This window comes from Passer montanus, unplaced genomic scaffold (assembly GCF_014805655.1).
Source record: "Passer montanus isolate IOZ18808 unplaced genomic scaffold, ASM1480565v1 scaffold4, whole genome shotgun sequence".
Classification (NCBI taxonomy): domain Eukaryota; kingdom Metazoa; phylum Chordata; class Aves; order Passeriformes; family Passeridae; genus Passer; species Passer montanus.
Window position 1 is genome coordinate 11,893,201 of NW_024368818.1, and position 24,034 is coordinate 11,917,234.

General features: G+C 42.0%; 1 protein-coding gene across 1 annotated transcript; it reads left to right on the plus strand.

Moving 5' to 3' along the window:
• Positions 1 to 1,261: 1,261 nt before the first annotated feature.
• LOC120506733 (transmembrane 4 L6 family member 1-like) lies at positions 1,262 to 19,166 on the plus strand. Its single transcript, XM_039718694.1, has 6 exons — positions 1,262 to 1,392; positions 6,282 to 6,461; positions 9,931 to 9,996; positions 15,579 to 15,724; positions 16,493 to 16,679; positions 17,167 to 19,166. Exons 2-6 carry the CDS (start codon positions 6,291 to 6,293, stop codon positions 17,185 to 17,187), a joined length of 591 nt encoding a protein of 196 aa, XP_039574628.1. The 5' UTR covers positions 1,262 to 1,392; positions 6,282 to 6,290; the 3' UTR covers positions 17,188 to 19,166.
• The last annotated feature ends 4,868 nt before the right edge of the window (positions 19,167 to 24,034 follow it).

Genomic DNA, 24,034 nt, shown 5'->3' on the forward strand with positions numbered 1-24,034 from the left:
TTCAGTTTTTCCCCTTGTTACCATTTGCATTTTAATGAAGGTTCTTTGCCTGAGATCCCTCTGAGATCACTAAAGATGCTTCTTTTCTTCTGGCTGTGAGTCAGTGATTATTTGATATTACTATTTATATTAATTATGCAACCAGGGACTGAATTCCTGGTGCTTTTGTAGTCACTCTGCCATGCTGGTACTCCTCATGGATGTGATTCATTTGACAACAGATTCTGACATTTAGATCTGAACAAAAGGTGAGATTCTTTTACCATTAATGATTTACTGTAATCCTACAGTAATTCCTAAAATAGATCTTATTATTCTTTTCCTTAGAAGTGTCTGTTTCTCTCATGAGAAACAAGTACAGCCTAGGTTGACAACTATGCCCAAAGTCACATGAGATGAATTCCACCCTTCACCACCAATCTTTCCCAATGAGTTTAGAGGATGAAGGTGAGAGGAGAGGATGCAGATGCTTGTCAGAGAGGGGATGGTTTCTGTTGAAGGAAGGGATCTGGGTATATTCCTAGCACAACTGGGGCCAAATCTGACCTACAAAGTAACATATATATTTCTGTGTTTGAAAGTTTGGACATATTTTAACAGTTATTATTACCATCATGTTTTCTACAAAAGAAACACTCTTATTCCTCAGTATGAGTCTTCTCCCAGTTCAGTTTTAATGTCTTATTACTCTTCACTGTGTTTTACATTTCTTGGCCCATCCCTTGTGTCTCTTCTACCTTTATTTTCTCCACTGCCAGAGCAAATTTTCAGTTTCCCTTCTCTATTCCCACTCTCTCCTCCTTGTCTGTCCCTCTTTCTCCTTTTTCTCCTGGTCTTACTGTGAGTCTTCTTCCCTTCCCATCCCCATTCTCCTCACCTAACTCTCCCAGGAGCATGCTTTGGAGCACAGACAGTACCGAATTTTAGCAGCCACAGCCTGGTGTGCAGAAAGTGATGCCACACCAATGGCCAGACTTTGCTATGCCACCACATCATGCTCCAGTCACATTTTCTGCCAGGTACTCATTGTTCCTCTGCCATCTCCTGCCTTTCCTCTTCTGTCAAACTCCACACAGTTGAAATGGTTACAGCTGTAAAAAGGTCTCCACTGCTCTGATCCATGTGTCCCGGGGGCTGAGGCATTGACCATTGGAACACTGCCTTAAAATAATCAATAACCGTGGGTGACACGCCAACCTCTCACTGGCCAACCAGGGATAACTTGGGGTATTTCCTCATTCTCAGAGAGAAACAGCTATTTGTTTAATAGAGGCCGTCACCCAAAAACATTGCTGTGCCTCGCTCAGACTGCCACACTCCAGGAGAGAGGAGCTGGAAAGCCTGAAGCTGACTGTGGGGAACTCTGGAGGCCATCTTAGCCCTGCTTAGAAGGTAAGCAAAAGTATTTACATGCTTACTGTAGCATTAAAAAGCAAAACTTTCTAAAAACATCACTAAAAATTAGAAGCTTGCTCTAGCCACCTTGCTTAACGAAGCTGTAGAATGTGCTTTTGTTTGGTGAATTAATAAAGTGTTTTAGTGCTTCTGGCAAACCGAAGTGTTTTCCTAGGCTGTAATAACACACGCAGATCCTCTGATGTGCACAGGTGGCAAAGCGGCACTGATTTTGGTGGTAGAGGCTCTCACTAGGTTTGGTGATTGTTGTTTAGGTAAGTTCTCCCTGCAGTCTGAAGTGGTATTGAGATGGGTCAGAGAGGAAGCACTGGAACCCCCAGCTCTTCCCGCCAAAGCAGCGTCATGTTGCTTTGTGCCGTACAAGAACTGGGCCCTCCAGCAATGTACAAAAGTTGCAGAAGAGAACTATAACTCAACTACAAGGCTTAGCTTTTGTAGAAGGAGGCTAGGCTGTGCCTGTGCTTGTTTGCTTCTTTCTGGGGAGGGAAGGTAGGTGAGGTTGGGCAAACAAATGGAAAAGCTAAAGGTGGAATGAGATGGGAAAGCAGGCAGGCAAGAGTTAGTGTAAAAAAAAACCCAAGACACTGGTTATTTGAAAGACAAATGAAATATCCAGTATTCTTTCCATTTTCCTCCATTCCCTTTCCCCACTTCATCTTTTACTTGCATGTTGTTTGTCAGTTTAGATTTTTATCTCTTTGAGCTAGGGCTTTCTCCAGAGGCTTGCAAAATGCTTTGCCAAATTTTGAGCACTGTGTAAACAGATAATGACCATAAACACAAAAGTATCTCTGTTAAAAATGATCCCATCTGGAATAGTTTAATGCCAGTTAGCTTATTTTAAAAACAGGTAATGACCATAAACACAGAAGTATCTCTGTTAAAAATGATCCATCTGGAATAGTTTAATGCCAGTTAGCTTATTTTAAAAGACAGATTATAAAGCTCAACATGGCTGCAAAGTGCTCAGAAGCAAATGCATACAAGCACAGTGCTCTTGTCGAACTCATAGCAGCATAGAACAATGCAATTTTTTTGCTATAGAAATGCAAACTCAGAAGAAGTCTCTGTCAGCCACAGCTGCTTCACAGCAATATATGGCACCCCATAAAGTCTTTCTGTTTTCCCTCTCAGTTGAATAGGTCAGAGGACATCTCACCTGATATCTAACCTTAGCTCTTTACTGTCTTCATTCTGTCACCAAAGTCTGTTTTAGCCTGTCTCCGCCTTTTTCAAATGGCTTCAAGCTACCTTCCATCTGGGCCTTTTTCTTGCTTGGGAACCCAACCTTGATTGATTTCTGTGTTCCTAGACTGCTTAATGCCTTCTGCACACCAACCTTTGTCATAAAACATTCTGGATTAGCCAATGCACATGAGTAAATTGAGGGACATTTCACTGCTGATTGCCTCAGTTATTACAAAAACTATTTGCACATAACAAGCAAATGCACCTGTGTGTGCACAAAATGGTGTGTGTCCACGTCCTTTTCCTTCTCTTGCACTTGGTAACTGACTCACAGGACAGCAAAGCCCTTTTTGTCATAAACTGACAGTTCTCTCTGAGGACAGAAATCCACAGCTTGATATTTTGTATTTTCATGCACATTTTATATTTTTATGCATTTGAAAGCCTTGGGCTGCAATGAAGCTATGATAAAACATCATGAAGAACTTTGATCAATTTGTGCCATAAAGTTGAAGGTGGTATGCAGGTTCAATAATGTCTGACCCAGTAGTCTGAAATTTCCAAACTGACATGGAGGCATATCGGTGGATCCACTTTTGTACTGATCAGGCTTTTCTCTCTGGCTGTAGATCACAGCATCGGTGCAGTGTGAGCTGAGGTTGTAGACTTTGATGAAGAGTGGTCTAGTAACAGCCTACGAAAAACTGGGGTGTGACCGAGGTGATGGAGTGGTGTGAGAGGATATAATGAGGAGCAACAGCCCTGATTACAGCTTTGGAGATTCAGACTGGACACAAGAAAATACTTTTCCATCAAGAGATTGGGTCAACCCTGCCACAGGTCACCCAGAGAGGCGGTGGTGGCTCCATCCTTGGTGGTTTTTAAAGCTCAGCTACACAAAGCTGTGGCTGACACAGTGACCTAGTGTTGGTGGTAGTCCTGCTTTCAACAGGAGCTCAGACTGGACACCTGCAGAGATCTCTCTCACCCAGTGCTTCATTTATGTTCATTCGTTGATTTTAAAAAAAGAACCTGAATGCTATGAACTACTCAGCTACTGTATGTTATGACAGATCTCTGAAAATGAGATGGGATGGTTTTTTTACCTGCCCTTAGCAAACAAACACAGAATTAGACAAGACTGCAGCTTCTCAGATATTTTAGGGTGGGTGCCAAGCAGACCCATAATCCCCAGTCTTATCAATCCTTACAAGCAGAACAAGCACGTCACAGTAAACAATTACAAATATTTCTCCAATTCTTGCTGAGGGTGTATTTTTTACCAAAATAGATGAAATACAGCTGGTAGACACCCTGGGGAGGCTTCCCTGCTTGTCCCAGTTCCAAGGCAGGGTGCAACATTCACATGGTATCCTTGGTAGCCATTTCCTGTTCTTCTACACCTTCAGTGCAAGAGATTTCAAATCAGCTTCCAAGACAGTGGTCCCAGAAAGCCAGGGCATCTGTAATGGGTTTAGTGCTGGCTAAAAGTTAATGCAGCCACTAGAAATTATTTACTCATTTATTGCTGTGAGATATGAAGTAGGAGGAGGAGGAGGAGCAAAACAGGCTAAAAAACTTTAAAAAGTATAAAGAAAACTTTATTAACAGAATTAAAAGAAAAATTAAAAGAAAATCAAAATAAATCTTCAGAACACTTACCTTCCCCCCACACCCTCTTTTGTTTTCCCCTGACAACATGAAGAGATAAAATTTGGAACTTTTAGTCAGTTTACCACATCTAAAATAATCTTTCTTTAGTTTACTTAGGGAGAGGAGTCTCTCTTGCCATGCTATGGAGACTTTTTTACAATAAACAGTTTTCTCATGGCTTTAATGTCATAGTGAATCAGCTGCCTGGGAAAGGAAAATTTGTTTGCAGTGTGAAGGTCTTTCTTATGCTTTCATCTTTCTCAAAGTTGCTTCTATGGGCCACATCAACTTATGGGGTGCTATTTTAAGGATAAGCTGTTTTAGCATAAAAACAAAAGTTCTTTTTTGTCTCTGGGAACAGAGGTTTTTCTTCTATTGCTGTAGCAAAGTTTCTCATTTCTCTTATGTTTTGCTGTTTAAGCTTGTTATTGCATTATAGATTTTTAGCATTTATATACTTTAGCATGAGTGGGTTTTTTTATGGGCTGTGGGTGAATGCTTCATTTTTTTATGCACTTTATGAATTACAGTGAAAAAATGAAGTTTGATAAATCAAAAAATATATCTCCACTATATCCTCACAAAAGAATTTCAGCCTAAGACTAAGGCATTTCCTTAATCCTCTCCCATGTAGAATTTGACATCTTTACTGACTTCAGAATTCTTTATTGTTTTCTCTACATGCCTTCACTCTTTTTTTTTCCCGATTTGGAAGAGAATTAGTGTTTGTAGGTTCATTTGCTCTTAAGCTTTGTCAATTGAAACAGTTTTTATAGTCTTGCAGCATTGAAAGGTTGATCTCGTCTATGTTTGCAATTGAGGAATGGCTGTGTCTTTTGCTGCTGGTTACGTGGCTCTCGCTGGCACCGTGCGAGCCATGCTGGCTGCCAACGCCACCCATGCGCTTTTTCTTCATGTGAAGCACCGGGAAAAAGAAACAAAACTGCTGCTGCTGCTTCTGTCTTTCTGTTTGTAGCATGGCTGGCTAAAAGCAGCTAAGCAAACCAAGCCCATTGCGAGTCATGCCGAGACAGCTGCGGCCACGCGGTCTCAGCCACATGACTGCTCCTGGACTGGGCCGGCAGTGGCTGATTTTGGCCGTGGCCACTTCTGGCCTTGGGGCTGTCTCCAGCGCTGGCTGCAGGGCCAGTCCCAGTGCTGGTCTCAGAGTAAAGCAGTTTATGTGCGAGCCATGCTGAGATAGCCCTGGCCATGCGGCGCTGTCTCAGCCACGCCGACTTTGGCCAAGCAGTCCTGGCTGCATGGTCTCTCATGGTGTGGGGCCAGTCTCAGTGGCACGGCCTGGAGGCAGCACAAACCCCAGCCAAGCAGCGCCAACCCGGCTGCGCAGGCCGTGCTAGGCCGCACGGGGCCTGCCCAGGCCTAGCCAGTTACTGCTTCAGAGGCAGGAAGCCAAGAGAGCTTCCCCACTCCAGCCCATCCTTTAATGCGCTTTCATAGGGGCATATCCAGCTCTTCTAAGTGGTTTAACCGGGTGTCAATCTGCAAAACTCGCCTGCTAATTGGTGAAAGGGGTGCCAATCTTCCAAACTAGCCAGTTGATTTGCTCTGGCAGGTGCCCACAGGGAACCACCCCCCAGCTGAAAACCAGACTTGGTTAAACCAGGACAGGATCCTGCCTCCCCTTCCACTCCAGGCCTTAGCCCTGACTGCCAGCCAGGGTATCTCTTTGTGGAGTCATGGCTTTGTTACAGATATTCCCAATGGACTGACAATTGTCCATTAACAACTAAAATGAAATTCTCTGGTAATTTCCTACTAACACAGGTTTAGTCCTACAATTTTAAATAAATTCAATTAAACATCCCAGCTGTGAATAATTCAATTTTAAATAAATTCTCTGAAGGAAACAGGGTCTATAGAACAGGATTGTCTGCTTATGTCTTACTGGAAGCATTTCTTTCAACAAAATTAATTATTCTTTCGTTAAAGCATAAAACTGCTGAAATCTGGTGCTCCCTGCCCTGCAGTAACCCAAACCTCCCTGTATCTTTCCTGAGCAGAGAGCTGCCATGTGCACGGGGAAGTGTTCAAAGTGCATTGGGATCACGCTTTTCCCACTGGCAGTATGTGCCATTGTCTCCAACATTCTCCTGTACTTCCCCAATGGACAAGTACTGCAGCTCAGCGAGATAACTGATTTGGTTTGGTTTTTCCACGGCATTCTGGGAGCTGGGATACTGGTAAGAGATTAATATTTTTTGTGAGTTTTGTTCAGTTTTGTTTTACATTTGGGGCCAAGAAAATCTCTGTTAAAAAAAAGGTTGTAAAAATGGGTTTTACGTAAACATGTGAACAGGTTAATTGAGAAGCTGGGTATGTAACTGAGAAAATGCATTTAAGGCAAAAAAAGTGCCTAGTCAAAGAAATACAAAACATTCCTGAAATAAATACCAGGACTCCAAGTTAGGAAGAGGCACTAGGCCTGACTGCTCACTGTAGAGAAGAGTTACATGAGTGTTCATCCTCCAAGAGTGGAAGCAAAGCTGAGGTCAGCTGGAGAAGATGAGTTTTCCCTATTGTCTGAACCCCCACATTACTTCTTCAACTGATTTTATGTACACACAATTCTCAAAAACGTTATGGAGAAAGCTGAAACCTATTTCAGCAGGTGTTAGTTTGAGACCTAGCTAACACTTGACAAATGTGGAGCTGTAAATGGCTTAATAAGCGGAATGCCTCCTGTTCCCACACTCCCACCCACCTTCTTTTGGGTTGGATGTGGTTTGAATGTGCTCTTCTATAACTTGTTCTCCATTCTAGGCCTCAGGAAAGATCACTTTTATGTGAGTATCCATGTCTAGAAGGGAACATGTTGGATAATACTTATCTTTCCAGTTCAGCAGAAAGCCTGCTCCCTTTGTGCTCTTTCAATTATCTACCCAAATGCAGTAAAAAAAATATGAGCAAGTAACATACATATGACCATTACTGGGCAGATGGCAAACTGGCACAGAGCTGGCCAAGAAATGAATGCATCTTTAAGAATAATTAACTTAGAAAAAAGTAAATTTCATGCACAGTCAGCCTATGATGCAGCTGCTGCTTAAGTCTATGGAAAGCCTGCAGTGGATCTGGTTCATGCTCATATTTCCCAAAGCAGAAGCATAAGGTCATTCAATAAACTGTTCTCCACCAGCAGCTTGTCTGCTTCTTCTTGTGGCTACCACTTGAGCCTATTACTCATGCTGAGCTTGAACATAAGCGTGAGTTTGCGGAAGGAAGAAGTGCAACTACATGAGAGACCTTGTGGAAAATTCGTATCACTGCAAGCCCAGGAGTCATTGGCGTTCAATGAAAGGAAAGGAAGGATATTAGACATGAGAGCGTCATCAGCTCCTTGAAAACGTGCCTTCTTTTAAGGCTTCCACACAGACTTGCCTGTGGCCAGCACTACATACATCAAAAATGAGAACAGCTAGTCAGAGGAGAGGAAAAATTTGCATTGACCTTCAAAACACAGCATTAGGAGTAATTATTGATCCACAAACAATGCTGCTGAGTGTACACATTTTCCAGAAAACAGCATGAGAAATGCCCACAGGTAAGGGGAAAGAAAGCTTTATCATCAGCTCCATCTTCCAGGTGCTGGAAGCATGGGAAAATGAAGATTGGCTTTTCAATGTCCTAAGGAGTTAAAACAAGAGACAGGATGTCCCATGACTGGAGTCTGGTCTATATCCTGACACTACAGTGAGGAAAGATGAAGCTGCAATACATTCCCCCATGCACCTGGACTCCTCCCAAAGGAAACTGAGGCAAGTCATGCCAACAGGTTGCCTGATCTTAGAGAATCTCCCCACAACTAGGACACAGCCTCCACCATGGGAGAAACTTCAGAACAGCCTGGCTTAGCTCTGTGAGCCAGTAAACCTCTCTTTACCTGAGAACTTCATCTGTAGACTGATACAAGATCGTCAGCACACCCTTTGGCTGAGTAGCCAGCTCTACCCTTTCCTCCTCTGCTGAATTTCTAATGGAAATTATATGACATGAAAACATCTCAATTTCCTTATTTCAAATATTTAGGATGTAAAGAGAGTAAGACTGGCACTGTATGTCACAGTAATGCCTTTCCTCATAGAAAGCCTGTGTGCAACAGAAGGAAATGCCTGACTGAGTCATGGCTCACACACCGCTCTTGTTTTACTGACAACAGCCAAACCCAGCAAATTCTCATTCCCATGTCAAAAGGCAGGTGTTTATAATCAGGCACTGTATAAAAAGAGAGCTGCCAAGAAAACCCTTCATCCTGAGCCAGGCTAATAGATGATACAAATGTGTTTGCCACTTAGATGGGAAACCTTGAAAGAAAAATGACAGCCCTGGAGGAAAAGGAGTGTTGGTTTGATGGGTAGAGGTATTAGCTCTCCTTCTGAGTGCCTGACAATAGAACACTGTGGCTGAGACTGCCTTGGACACCATTTGTGATTATTTAAGAGCAGACTTCTTTGCAGGAAGAGGAACACCTTTTTAACCTCAGTGCTCTACTTCTGCAGGCTTCCAGATGTGGTCCAGCCACCACTGTAGGTGCTGTAGGTTGCCTCTAGGGTGTGCATAAAAGGCAACAGAGAATAAATCCTTTGGAAAATATTTAGGAGCCTACAAATCTAAGCAAGTTTCATAACAATGTCCCACGCTGTTCAACAGAGATATTCACACTACGCACATAAATTCCGTGGGCTCTGTTCATCATGGATATTCTGCTCTTCCTGCCCTACATGAGAAAAAATCTTGCCAGCACCTAGCCAGGCCATTTTTACAGTTTTTGCCTTTTATATTTGTTTGTTTTATTGACTGATTTATTGACTGATTGATTAGGGTTCTCCTTCTTTCATTAACTTTATGGTAACCATTTCCTACTTTTTAAAATACACCTTTACATGTGCTGCTCTTTGAGATGCTTTAACCAGCTGTGGTGTGCAGAGCCAAGGCAGCGGGAGTGTGCTGGTTGCACAGCCAGACCCACGCAAGCTTTCTTGCCCTCTGGCTACCAAAATAAAGGCAACTTTTCCCAACTCCTAACAGAGTGTCTGTAAGGCAGCATTATATCTCAAGTTACTGACTGCATTGTATTGGTCCAGCTCCATCTGATAATTACCATGGTGAAAGCTGATGTGAGCTGGAAGTTTCCCATTGACTGAAGTCCATCTTGTAGGTTTTCCAGAAATTTAGCACAAACCACAGCCCCCTCCCCAAACCAAAGTCATATCTGTTTCAGGAAGTTCAAGGCTGATTTCCTAATTATAATCCAGAGCAGAATGCTCAGGAGGTTTACAGTGACCATAATTCTTAGTCCACCTATGTATCTTTTCTTGGCAGAAATTCAGTTTTCTCAAAACTGACACATTTTTTTCCAAACAAAAACCCCCAACAATACTGTGCTGAATCTTTTTATACCCTGAAAAAAAGCCATATAGCTTCAGCAATCAGAATTGATGTAGCAGCAATTTTCCAGACAGTTCTAGCTGTAATCCCACACTTATTTCTGGGTAACTCTTCAGCAGCACCAACATCCAAGCAGGTGTAACTCCCAAAGAAGAGACAGAAGGTGACTTACATTTGAGGAACATGATGCCCAAGCTCTTAGAATTTAAAAAACCACCCCAGCAGAAGTTCTGCACACAAATTCAGCCTGTGCTTTTCTTACAGGTTATTTTGCCGGCATTCATGATGCTGGGAGCAGGTGGAGCAGGATGTTGCGCTAACAGATGTGGGGTAAGTGGATATTTGTGTGTTGAAATGGCACTGCAGAGTTTGTGCAATAGCTCTTTAAATGGCTGCTCAGCAGGTGGAAATGTGCAGTGACAAACCATCACACCAATGTCAGCAGCCATGTCAGGGAAACGGAGAAGAGGAGCTTGATCTGCAGCGTCCCTGGGCTGGGGCTGAGAGCTCAGTTAGCCAACAAGAACGTTATGATGCAGCTGCTGATACGAGGGAAATCAGCCAGGGCCAGTGCTGGAGCCCTCAGGCACAACGCTGAGGGCAAAGGGGACTACATTCCATAATGTAAAACGTGGCTCCAGCTCCCCCTGCTCAAGGCAATCATAAAGACTGAGACAGTTGCCTGTTCCTCCTGCTTCCACAGAGTCCTGTTTCCTCTATACCCTTCCATGGCAATCTGCTTTTCCACAGGTTCATCCCTGCTTTTCTCTGTAGGGATACAAACATCCCCCATTTGCACGTCCATGCCGAAAGCGTGAGATGCTGCATCTGGCACTGAGGAGCCAGCACTGCTTCCTGCAGTTCTGACCAGTAGCTCACACATGCCCAAATATTATGCATGTGAAATGTGAAAATGCAATTTAGGCTCTCTGACATCTAAAGAAAGGCCAGAGAGATGTTTTGCTTGATAATTAAGAATATTATAAAGCAACATATTATAAAGGCATCTCCATTCATCCTCAAGCCCTGGGCACAGACTTCTGTGTTGCTATCATTATTGGCAAGAATAAACTGACTTAAAAATTTTTTTTGAGTCTGCATCCTTCCCAGAAGCAGCCTGGAATGAGAGATTCCATGCAATAAAGCATGTCTCTTCTGTACTCTTCAATTAATATTTAGTCTGATCCATGAGAAAACCTGTGCCTCTTTAAAACATTTTACTTAAATTAATTAATGATTCATAATACCAAAACAGCATTCTTTATTAGAATGTCACACATTAGCAAGCACATCCCAAGGGACATGCCATTACATTGATTTTACCAAATGTCACATGCACAGACAGGATGCTGGCAATGGCCAAGCAGGCCACTTGCAGAGCTGGGGTGAGATCCTAGGCACCCTGAAAAGTGCCTGAGCCAGCTGCTTTGCTTGACTTTGAGTGATGTAGAAAGCAGTGATGAAATACAAGCCACTGTAGTGGTTCTTATGCTCACTGAATCTGGTAAGTCACAAGGGGAAATCCAGCTGAACTGGGCTGAGTTCACACAGCATCTCAGGTGCCCCTCCTCCATCATTCATCCCAGCCCTAAATATTACAGAGCCAAGAGTCAAACTTCCCCAGGCTGGCTGGCTTCACTCCCCAGCCCAAGAACACAGGTGGTAGCACAGTGTCATCCAGCAGCCCACATCCACAGACCCACCACGATCCTCCATTCTCCCCCTCCTCTTTCACTGTCTGAGCCATTCCTAGCAGCAGTACATCAATGCCAGATACCCCGTCTGCACCTTCCCATCACTGATTGGTTACCTACAAGCTGTTCTCCTCTTCTTTTTTTGCTGTTATGGAGGAATAAAATAGATATGAAGAAAGTAATTTCTCCTGGCAGCAGTACATCAATGCCAGATACCCTGTCTGCACCTGCCCATCACTGGCAGCTTGGTTACCTACAAGCTGTTCTCCTCTTCTTTTTTTGCTGTTATGAAGGAATAAAATAGATATTAAGAAAGTAATTTGATCATGCACTGTGATATTTTGTAGAATCAGAAAAATCACAGAATCATTAAGGCTGGAAAAAAACTCCAAGTTCATCAAGTCCAACCTTCAAATGAATACCACCATGCCCACTAAACCATATCACAGAGTGGCTGATGGCCAAGTGATGAAGCTACCCAAACCAAACTGGACAACAGGCTCGGTGAGGACAGTCTATCTATGAAAATGCTGTCTTTTTGGGCACACACCCCTCTGGAGTCATACACCTCTGTGAGGTAGAAAGGGTGAAGCTCTATTCTCTATGTTTTAAACAGTCTGTGGCAAAGAAGGGATGAGATGAGGACATGAGCGAAGAGTGAGTGGCTGTGAACAACACTAAAAACAAGTTTACCCTGCACAGCTCCTGGGGAAGAGTGATTTCCAAACATTGAGAAAGAGGTCAGTGTTGCAGGGAGATCTGAAGGCTGATGGTCTGTTTCTTCAAGGGAAAAAAACTTCAGGCAAAATGTGCTTTGTGGACAGTGGAAGAAAATGCACAGACATCCAGAGCAGGGGTGCTCAGATGTCCTGACTATAAGGGCTGTATATGCAGGCAGGGTAGGTATGGTGTGAGGCCCTGGAGAGCAGAGGCCTCCTGGGATTGCTTTAAAAATCCACAATATCAGCAACCTCTCAAAGTGCCAGAGCTCCTTGGGAGGTAGGTCTGGATGGACCTGCTAAGGGTTTCTCACCTACTGGCAGAGAAACAGCCCTCATGGAACTACTCAGGAGCCTTTCTAATCCAAAGGCAAATTTGGGCACCTTTCTGCTTTGGAGATCTTAGGTATAAAATGATAAATTACACTTGAATATTCCAAATTGCAGAATTGCTTGTCATAGTAAAAAACGGGGAAAAAAGGTTAAAGAATTATTACTGATCAGAATTATTGTTCAATCAAAACATAACATTTTGCTCAGGGCAGGAACTCTGTTCTATTTTATTTTGCGCAATTCCTGGTTTAATAGTTTCAGACTTCATCAAAGCCTTTACACACTGCCAAAGTATCTTCACAGTAATAAAAATAGCATGTTTCTCATACTTTTTATTCACTTCAGTGTGTTTTCCAGTTCACAGTGATTACATGCTGCATTAAGTTTTTTCATTAATCAACTTTAAATTATTACTTACAAACGTACATCAATAGCTTCTTGTCCTTGCGTTAGGGAGTAATGAATTTGGAAAGTAATAGATTTAGAAAGCTTCAGTGTCTTGCAGCTTAGCACGTACACATCTGAAATCATCCACTGCACTGACGTGATGAGGAAAAAGACCCACCCAAAATACAGCTTCTCTCATTGCATCAGCAAACATATACTCCAGTATTTCTAAGTCTTCCTTAAGAGTTACTAGTAGAACAAGAATAGCCATAGCAGCTTGACAAACTTAAGCAAAGATATCCAGATAATTAGACAGAATAACATTTTCATAAAAACAAACAAACAAAACAAACAAACAAACAAACAAACAAACAAAAACCACACCAAAAAACACTTCCAGACAAAGAAACAGAGAAGAAAGAAATGTGTATGGAGCAGGGTATTAAAGAGCAGCACAAGCTGGGACAGGAAGAACTTGGTAACTTCATCAAAGCAGCTGATACAAACATTTGAAGAATGAATTCTAAGAGTCTTCATCAGCTCACTAGGGACAATTCCATTAAACGATTGAATAAAGGAGGGAAAATCAGCAAAAATGGTCATCAAAACTTTTTCAGGAGTACAGAACAGGTCAAAATAATAGGAAACAAATTTCAACACACTCAAGTGTCCCAGCACAGGCCTCCTGTTGCAATAAAGGACACAAATGAGGAAATGAAATATTTCAATGAGAAGTACAACTAGGGAAAATGTTGAAAGTTTGAGATGATGAAATGGTTAATAAAATTCTTGGATTTTCACAGGTTATGAGGCAAGCCTCCAGAAAAGTCTCCAGATCAGTAGATAAAATGGGGAAATGCCCCTGCTTGTCTAGAAAATGCTGAGGAGAGCCAATCTAACAGCTGCAGCAACTTCAGACTCCTCTTTCAGTTACAAGTAAAGTCTCTGTCTAGATGATCTTGTACACAGTAAGGGAAATAGTTGGGATGAGGTTATCATGCAGTCAACAGATTCCAAATGAGACAATCATGTGACAGAACAGAGTCATCACAGATAGCACTGACAAGCACTACTAGTAGTAACTGCTATCATAAAACATAGTAATACCAAAAGACCATTTGACTTTTTCTCCATAATTATCTGTGGGATGCCCTGTACTGCTATGCTGTACTAAAATGAATTGTTAACATAATTAAGATCCTTCAACCAAGAAGCAGAATGCACAGTTGATGTAAATGAGAAAACAAGTAGGGAGAAGTGATTCAGAATAGGTAGGAGTTTCAAAGAGAGTATCAGTCACTCACCTTCACCACAAGGCATGATTGGTGATCTTATTGTGAGAGACAGTGCATCAGCTACAATCCAGACACTGTTTAGGTCCAGGACAACAGACTAAATTACCTACATTTTGCTGAGAGTGGAGCTCTGCTAAGAAGCAATTCAGCCAACATGCAGATTAAGATTAAGGAAAGAGTATCCAGCTTTGCAAGAAAAGACTGTGTTGTTAATCAGTTAAGATTAAATAAATCCCATGAGAAATCCCAGCAACTTTTAACTCAAGGATTGCTTTAGAGGCAAAACAATACACAAAATTAGCCAATTCACACACCAGCATCGTGCAAGGTTCTACAGAAAGCAGCTGGCTGGCAAGCTGGAAACTGCATTCACCAGCTTGAATGTGTTCAGACAGTGAAGCCTTTTCAAGGCTTTGTCAAAAAACTCCAACATGGATGGTGGCTATTTCCATTTGACTGTGTAGTGGTCTGTGGAACAACTAGGACTAGGAGAAGGTTTCTACCTGCATTGTGGGGTGGTGGATTTCACCTGGTATTTGCTGGCAACGGGGAATTTTGAGACTTGAGATACTTGGCTTCAAACCTGAGTCATGGATGAGAGTATTTTATATGTGCTTCCTTGGTCATGCCATTACCCTGACTTTAAGGCAGGCCTGCTGCCTTCTCCCTGCTCCAGGTCTTCCCCTGGCTCTATCAGTCTGCTCCAGAATTTCTTCCCCCATTTGGCAGAGTTGTGAACAAGCACAGTGATTCTTAACAAGACTATTGATAAGCCTGTCCCAGCGGCACCACCAGTAGCACCCTCCTGGGATTTTTGTTTTTTATAGAGAAACAGCAACTGGATACATCCCATTCATTACCTGAAAACTACCCCAGAATGGAGTGAAGGTAACATTTCTGTGGGAGTGGCCAATGTAATACCTGAGTGCATTACATACAATTTGAAGTCACTGTTGGTTTGTTGCCACATGCAGCACAATTAGATTTCTCAACATGAGAAGTGGTAATCACGTGTCATAGTGTTGCAAAATGAAGGAAAGCAGCAAAAAGAAAGGCTTTTTTACATTCCATCAATTAGCAAAAACAATTAATGTATATTTTGTTGCTTTCATACGTGGTTAAGTAGTTGCTTGCTTTTTTCTGTTGGTGTGAGGGCCAAGAAAGGTAAAGAGTTGGAAATGCCAAGGCACATGATTACAGAACAGATCAATCCAGGACTGGCCTCATACTGGCTTTTGAAAGAAAACTCACCAGATTTTTCATAATTGACAGCTTAAGGGTAAAACTCAATAAGTTCTTTAACATCTAGGACAGCTACAACAGTCAGAAAAAGTCAACTATTTTTTATTCCCACAAATTAGGCAGCAGTAGTATTTTCAGCATAAAGTAAGAAACAAGAAAGAGAATTCTTTCTCATTCACTGTGAGTTCTCCATGCTACTCAAACCTCTGTGCACACTATGTTGAAGTTCTTTTCCCTTTCAGATGCTGCTGTCAGTGATCCTGTCTGTGATGGGATTCGCAGGAGGAGCATATTGTGTGGTCATCTCTTTGCTGGGGCTGATTGGGGGTCCTCTGTGTGACACAGGTGATGGAGAATACCTCTACCCTTTCAGGAATGACACTCTGGAGTGAGTATGGCTTACAGACTCCTCCAATTTTGCTTTCCCTGATCCATCCTGTATCTTTTTAAAGTGAACTTGGATTTTTACAAAATGAACTGATGGTTCACCCTGTCTACACCTAAACTCACACTTCTCTGAGTAGCATGTTCCAGCTGGTCATTTCTTTGACCAAAGAATCATCCTTGGGCAAATTGCCTGAGTTTCATCTGCTGTGCTTGCCACAAGCCCCTTGGGCCATTTGCACCATGCTTTCAAAATCCTATGAGCTGTGACTCCCACTGGAGTCAAAAGGAAATGTTCGCTTACTTACGCATTAATCTGTTAAATTATCAAGAATTCAGCCTGCTATACCTACTTCTGAAAGGCAAAGCAAAAATCTCTGAATCTTTAAAGTCAACCTGGATGGTTATTTTCTTCAAATCAGAGCTAGAGATAAGGAATGGACTGGGTTGAGATACCACAGCAGGAATGGAGAATGTGGAGACACATTTTAAAACCATTATGGACCTTTCTCTTTAGTTATTAACATAATTTTACCATACAACAAAGAGGAGATTCTTGTGCATGCAGCAAAGTACAGATGCGGCTCTCTTCCCTAATTATCAATTGCATCTTTGCAAAGGTAATTCTGGGGAGGATCACCAGCTTTGACCAATTATAGCACCATCTGAGACTCACTTTGCACATTCAAGTTCAGAAAATGAAATGCCAGAAAACAAAGAAAGCATTCTCAAGTTTTTACTTTCTAATACCTAATACTTTCCTCTATCACAGAGAGAATTATTTGTTTAACCAGACAACATGGACTATTTGCAAACAACCTGAAAACATCATCCTTTGGAATATCGTCCTTTTCTCTATTCTCCTGGTCATCGGTGTGATTGAAACTATTCTTTGTTTCATTCAAGTCATCAATGGACTCACTGGCTTCATATGTGGCACATGTATGAGGAGAAGAAAGGTTGGTATGCAGTAAAAGGGTGCTTTATGTTCTTTCCAGTTTTATTTTTCAGGCTCTGGTAATGGTACATGAGCTGAGAGACCTGCACAGTCCCTGGACGAGCTCCTCGGGGCAGTACAGATGCATTTGCACAGGCTCTTTCTGTCTGTCACATCATAGTCAGGGATAACCTGGTCCTCAGATTTTTCTAAACAGCAGTATGACATATTGACATACTCATTGCATGGTTCTGTTGCTATTTAAGATGCCCTCTTGATAAAGTGTAATGACCCTCCCTAGCATACGTGAGAGACAAAAAGTAGAGATGTTTTAAATTGGTCAAACGCAGTAATGTTGTTATTTTACAGAATGGAAGAATACATCTTCCAAATTTCATTTATCACTATTGCTTCCTTTTAATTGTTTCTTTTCATTGTACAAGATGTTTGCAGTAAGTCAGATACCCCCTGAAATATTAATTAATTATCTTTCATTCATTGCCTTTCAGACAAATATTTCTGGAATGTGAATGACCTACAAGGAATGCCAAGACAAGCCCCAAAATGCTGATTCACATACAATAAGGATAGTGCACTGTGCTGTTTTATTTATGGGGGGACGACAAAAAAAAACAATGTTCAGGTGTTTTACAGGCAAAATTATTTTTTATAAAGAAGTCAGGGTGGAAAAGGGCTAGATCATTTCAGTCTGAGACTCCACATTTTCATCTCTCTAAACATACCTACTAAACCTCAGGAACTGGCAAAAACATTAATCTGTCTGGCCCTTACTGCTGTACTTGTGTATAAAGCACAAGACAAAAGATAAAAGATCACCACTTGCCCTCTCATGTGTGTGGGAAATGGAGCTGTTGTTAATTTATCAGCTGCATGAAGCAGGCGCTCTCTGGCTGATGTAAATAATGTCCCGTGCTCCCCAAATCTCACCATGAGCTCACCTGTCTGTTCCTATTAATTTTTGAATGGGGCACTCAGAGATTTGCATGAGGATGAGCAGAGAGTGTATTGAGCAGTGTTTGAGACACTGCAGAGGAAACTGAAGAACATGGGTTTCAGCCTCTTTCTGCCATCCTGGAGCCAGATCCCCTTGCCAAAACTCAGGGCACTTCTAAATCAGTTCTTCAGGAGCATCTGAGAATTGTGGCAGCCTTAGAGGAAAATTAGGGTCACCACAGTAGGGTTTGCAACAAGACTTTAGAAATGTCTGGTTTAACAAAAGGGTGAAGAACCTCACCACCAATTTTGCCTTCATGAAACTGCCTATGAATTTCACTAACTTCCACACAGGTCTGTATGGCTGCCCTAGAATAGAGCACATGGATCAAGGAATTAACTCACCAAAGATAAACAAAGATATATGTAGTAATTATTTGCAGCTTAGTAATAAATAGAAGATATAATCTGAAGGCAGTAAATTGCATCAGCTTTAGTTTTTTAGCAACAGCAATAGCAATCAAGAACTGCATAATTCCCTATCATCACTGAAGAGCAAACTCTTGATCTTGAGCTAATGTCCATGACTGGGAAGTTTCAGGAAACTCATCATTCCAGTGACTTCCTTTCACGATACAACACTTCCTCAAAGGTTAATTCTTGGACATGAACTGTCAGCCAAACCATGAAATAATCTTTACCCAACCCAAATGCATATAGGCAGCTATGAAAACCTGAATATATTTAAAGCACTTGGAGCCTATTTTTCCTGATTTCTGTTTTCTCAAAGTTGTTTGTATTTATGCACTGTAGCATGGGAGCAAGTTCTTTAAATACACTTATTGCAGACATATGTGGCTGCTTGTGCTGTCCTTTAATGCAACATGCAAAATGTTTCACATTCTCCTTTATATAAAATGGAGATGAAAAGGCCAATTGCCTATTTGAGGAGCATATGCACCTTGGAGCATAGTTTCACCCCCAGAAGGAGAAAAATTAACCTGTAAAATTTAAATGCAACTTCTGTAAAGAAGAAAGCATAAGACTTGTTGAAGTTTGCAATCCATCACTAGGTGCATCCAAACCTGCCAGGTGGCTCAAAAAGCTCATGTTCTTTGCCAGCAGTGAAGCATGGACAGTGCAACCATAGCAGACAGCAAACCAGGAAAAGAGTTAAAGAGGCAGTGGGAAGAAAGGATATTTGCAGGTAGTCAGCTGGAGAGAGGCTCCTTCATCAGCACAGGGCCTCTGTGAACTCTTCATGGTCCCTTAATACCCACCCTTCCTCATCCCTTAGTTTTGACTCCCTGACTCTCACCTCTGGGATAAAGCCAACTTTGGCTGTGCTAGCACCAGGAGAGGAAGATATAGGCCGCTGGCACACCTCCAGCACAAAAAAATAAGTGCCCTGTGCTGCTGCCATCTGCTTGTTCCAGGCTGTCCTGCCCTGGGGATGTCTGTGTACTCCTGGAAACACCCTCTGTCCTGCATATAATTGTGTGACCACTGGCCTCACTGATATTTGTAAATATTAAATATTGCTATTCTGAACTTATTTTCTGGCTTGATTTGTGTGGTCTGAAGGACTTGTGAGCTCAAACTACCTCCACTAGGAAGATAAATGGAATAACAGATAAAGCAGAGTTAAATCATCTGACTTGAATCACCATGAGGAAGTCTCTTCTAGGGTAGGCATCAAGATACACAGGCCATGGGGAGAGGCAGCCTTCCCCCAGTCCACACTGAAAGAGATGCCTAAGGCAAGTGGGAGGCATTGCCTTTCGAAAAAAGGTTCAGTTGTCCACCATGGACAGGAACTTCTGGTGCCTTTTGAAGTGCAGCAAAGAACCCAGGCACAGATGTCCAGAGATCCAAGAGTCCAATCTGGCGATAACAACGTGAAGGTGTGGCTGACTGAAGAAAACAGCTGTCTCTTGCAAACACAAGGATGCTAAAAATTCATTCAGTGAAAATACATAAAGGTGACTAAAATTAGATTAAATTACTTCAGATCATGCTTTTTTGGATCCCCCAAATCACCTTTTACATGAGTCAAAGCCTGTGCTCTCAGAAGTGACACCAGAGCCTTCTCCGAGAGCCAGCCAGCACATTGCAACAGGGGCAGCTCCTCATGCCAAGCACTGCAAGGAGACTTGTGAACCCAAGCTCTTCTGGTGGGCAAGGCTTCAAATGAAAATGTCTGCATAATACTAAATATAATAAAAACCTTGATTTGAACAGGGAGTTGGCTTGACTGAAGATATGCTTCAGAATTAGGATTACTACAGATTTTAAATTATTGGTTTGGGTTTGTTTGGTTTTTTTTAAATGGAAACAGTTTTTTCAGGGAAATCTCATAGCAAAGGAAAAGAGCAATTTTGTCCTTAAATTTTGTCCTTTGATTTTTGTATTGTATACATGAAGAACTTAGTAAAACTAAAAAACGTATTCTTCTATATCTAACTTTTCTCTATATTTGTAGTCTATCATCTATCTATCTATCTATCTATCTATCTATCTATCTATCTATCTTTTTTCTGTATCTATCAACTTTAAATAATTAATAATCAAAAACTACCCAGACATAAATACAAAAGTATTTGTGTAATTTTGATATTAATTCACTGTGCAATCACACTACACAGGCTCTGATTGAAGGACTTAAATATGTTGGGTTTGCATCAAATTATCCCTCTCTGTCATGCCTTTGAAACTCATGCAGGAGATCAGCCACTTGCAATTCGGACTAACTTGGGATAAGAATAAAATTTTAGACCAAGGACATAATCTGAAAAATGTAAATGTTTGGAGACCAACAGCCCCGTGTTTCAGCTGTCAGGATCAAGGACACAATCCAAATACCTGGGCTGGACTGGACACTGCAGACTAGTTCATACCCTCTCATTTCAAGAGGAACTGTCAGCTCATTTTGATGCAAATGGCTTGGGTGCCTCAGGCCTCGGAACTCGATGTTCTCGATTTTTTTGGCTTGCAGAGCAAAGTAAACCAGTGACAGGCTGATCCTTGCAGACCTCAGAGTGCCATGGCCTCTGCTCTACTGCCCGAGTCCCAGTCCTGTGCCTCTGCTCCCAGGTGAACTCTTCTGTGCAAACAAACTTAAAACATCCCAAAGGGAATTTAAAAACCCCAAACGTTTCCAGACTCTCAGAGTGCCTTATTTCATCCCCTACAGAGCACCAGCTCTTTGGGCTCGGTCCTTTCCAGAGGAGTGACAGCCACCCTTCAGAAATGCCCTTCCCTGTAGGACCTCTCTTACATGGAAGCCCCCTTTTGTCCTGAGCCCATGGGCCACAGAGAGCCATCTAAAGCCCATCAGCAATAATGTAGCACATTTTACCAGGAAAGGAAGAGCTAAGGCATGGTCTTAGGCACAGAGGCCACTGCTTTGTCCATCATTTTTTTTCTTCAGCTGCAAAGCTGAGTAGCTCACTATAGTGCTTACACTTACAAAGCTGTAAGTCCTCACTACAGTGTTGATAATTTCTACAGTACATAGAAAACTTCACTGGTACACAGCACTTCTCTACTTTATCTCTTCTTATCAGCAACCCATGTCAGAGTCTGTTCCATCAAAGTCAAATGTGCAAGATTTAAGAGGTCAGCTGAGTATTGTAGAGTCACAGAATGGTCTGAGTTAGAAGGGACTTTACAATCATCTAGTTCCAACTCCCTGGCATGGGCAGGGACACCTTCCACCAGACTGGGTTGCTCAGAGCCCTGTCCAACACAGCCTTGAGCACTTCCAGGGATAGGGCACCCACAACTCTGGGCAACATGTGCCAGTGCCCCACTACCCTCACAGTAAAGAATTTCTTTGTGATGTCTAATCTAAACCTGCCTTGTTTCACTTTAAAGTCATCACTCCTTGTCCTGTCACTACATTCCCTTTTAAAAAGTCACTACTCCTCAGCTTTCCTGTATTCCCTTCAGGTATTGGAAAGGACTTATATCTCCCAAGCTCGGAGCCATTGGTGATACAGCAGAGTATCTTGGCTGCTATTCCAGGAGGGCAAGGTGTCTCCAACAGGGACTGTAACCTCTGCTTGGCCAAGTGGACATTTCAGAGGTTTTATAGCATCTCAAGTGACACCAGACACCTCTATGTGAGCATTCAAATCAGGCTCTGAAATATCTACTGGGTACAGTGACACTGCTCTTAGAAGCAACCCTGAGTTCAGTCTGAGACCTGTCCTCACTCTGTCCTGCCTCACAAGACTAGAAACAGGTCAGTCAATCCCCTGCTAAGATTTCTCCCCATGGGTTACTCTGGGAACTTGACATGAGCAGCACAGCAGCTGGCACCCAAAGCTGCAGCCCTCCATCATGAGCAGGGAGTGAAACCCACCTCAAAAATCTCTTCATTGGTGAGATTTCTTTTTTTTTTCCTTTTTTTTTTCCTCTTAAATTAGATGCATTAGCTGTGAGTCATTTAATGGCAAAAGAGTACAATAACAGATTCAGTGAGGAACTGGTCTTCTTGGTATAAACTTGTATTTTTACAGTTCTTCTTCCTTGCCCTGTATATCAGCAAAAACACTCACATTCAGATGGACTACCATACACATCCTCTTTCTCTAAGTTGCCTTCATCCCATTATGTCATGGTTTCACTTACATTGTGTCCTACCACATCTGCCCTCCACCCCTCTGGGTCTTTATATGGAGTTTCTCTGGAGAATTTTATGCCTGGCAATTTTTTGGATTTTTATCCCAAGAGACGAAAAAAAGCAGGGTCAGTCCAAACATTCTCTGCAGGTGTCAGAGAACAAATTCAAATCTTGCTTGGGGCATGTTGAATTTAGTTGACCCTCACATGAAGGGTGCAAGGTCAGGTATGTCCCCCCAGCAGTGTCTGATTGCAGAGCAGGCTGAGATCTGGCTGCATTCACCCTCAGCCATGTGCACCTTCAACCCTTCCCTGTTCCTGCCTACAAAATATGCTACAAAGCATTTGTTCATAGAAAAAAACTTAGTATGTGAATGCTGTTTTAAAAGTTTGTGGAACATTTGTGGAACATTTTCAGCAAGGAAGGCAAACCAGAGAAATCAATTCACTGCCACTGGCAATAGAGCTGCAGTTTCTAGGACCTTGCAGCAAGTTCATTTAAGGTGGGAGCGTTTCTAATTACCACCCCAAAAAATGTGCATTTAAATTGCACACTATCCTTTTTTGTACTTAAAATAATTGGGTCAAATTTAAAAGCCATTACTCAGTGAAAACAGCATTTAATTATAAATATAAAGGAATATTTCTCCTAAGGTAGGTTAACTAATCATCTGATTGTCAGGCTTTTTCATCTCTTTTTAATTTTCACTTCTTTTTAAACACTAATTATAGAGTCTTCCCACCAGATCACTGCATATCTTACCAAAACCTTTATTTCCCCTTGTACAGAGAGGTGTCACAGACAGCACAGAGTTCCTGTACTTCTCCCCTTTTCTTCACACAGCCATCACCTATGTGCCTGTGTGTTCCTACCATGTCCTGCCAACGGGATATGCTTAGCCTGTGCCACTGTCACTTCCACGGACAGCCACTTCCGTCTGTCTGCAGGAGCTGGAACACTGCAGAAAACCTTCCTAAGGATTTGGCCTTTCACTCAGAGTGCATCTGGGAAGAAGACATCAGAGATTTCACAGTGGAAATGAGCTACACACTCCACAGATGATCAAAGGTATCCAGGAAAGCCATATGTGTACCCTAAAACAGGCAGATTTTACATAGAATTGGTTATAAAGAGCCATAAATGGAGAGATGGTAAAGATTGACAGAGCAACTAAAACAATATTGGTGTGGCAACTCTACAGTAAATGTACAATATATGTAGCCTACTTCATTCCACAATGCATATATGAGGTTTTTCCCCAGAATTATTTCTGTTTGCAGAGAGCTTCACAAAGTTTAAAAGTCTGTTTCATTCCTATAGTTTCATTGAAGAGTCCAGCACCACCTCGCTTTGTTACCACTTTCCAATGATTGCTTTGAGTATCATCATGTATCTCCTTTCATTGGTCAATGGTAAATCTTTTTTTACTGTTTCCTAGGTTTATTTTGATCACTGCTGAGAGTTTAGTCTAGTCAGCTTTAAACAGACAAATTCTTAGCCCTATCTTCTGCTTTAGCCTTGTGCCTAGAACCCAGAGAAATATGGATTATCTTCATACCATTTCATATCAGACAAAATATAACATTTCCCTTACTTTAAGCCAATCTGGTAATACCCCACACATCAGTGTTCCATTAGGAATATCAGCACTAATTCCTATGCTCTTAATTTTTTCTCCTCACAAAAGTAAGATTAGATATCTACTGGAGAAGCGGGGAGGCTGCAGAATTGCCAGCGTTTTTCCAAAGACTGAGACTCTGCATCTGGTTGTCCAGACTTTTGGTTTTATCTCTCCA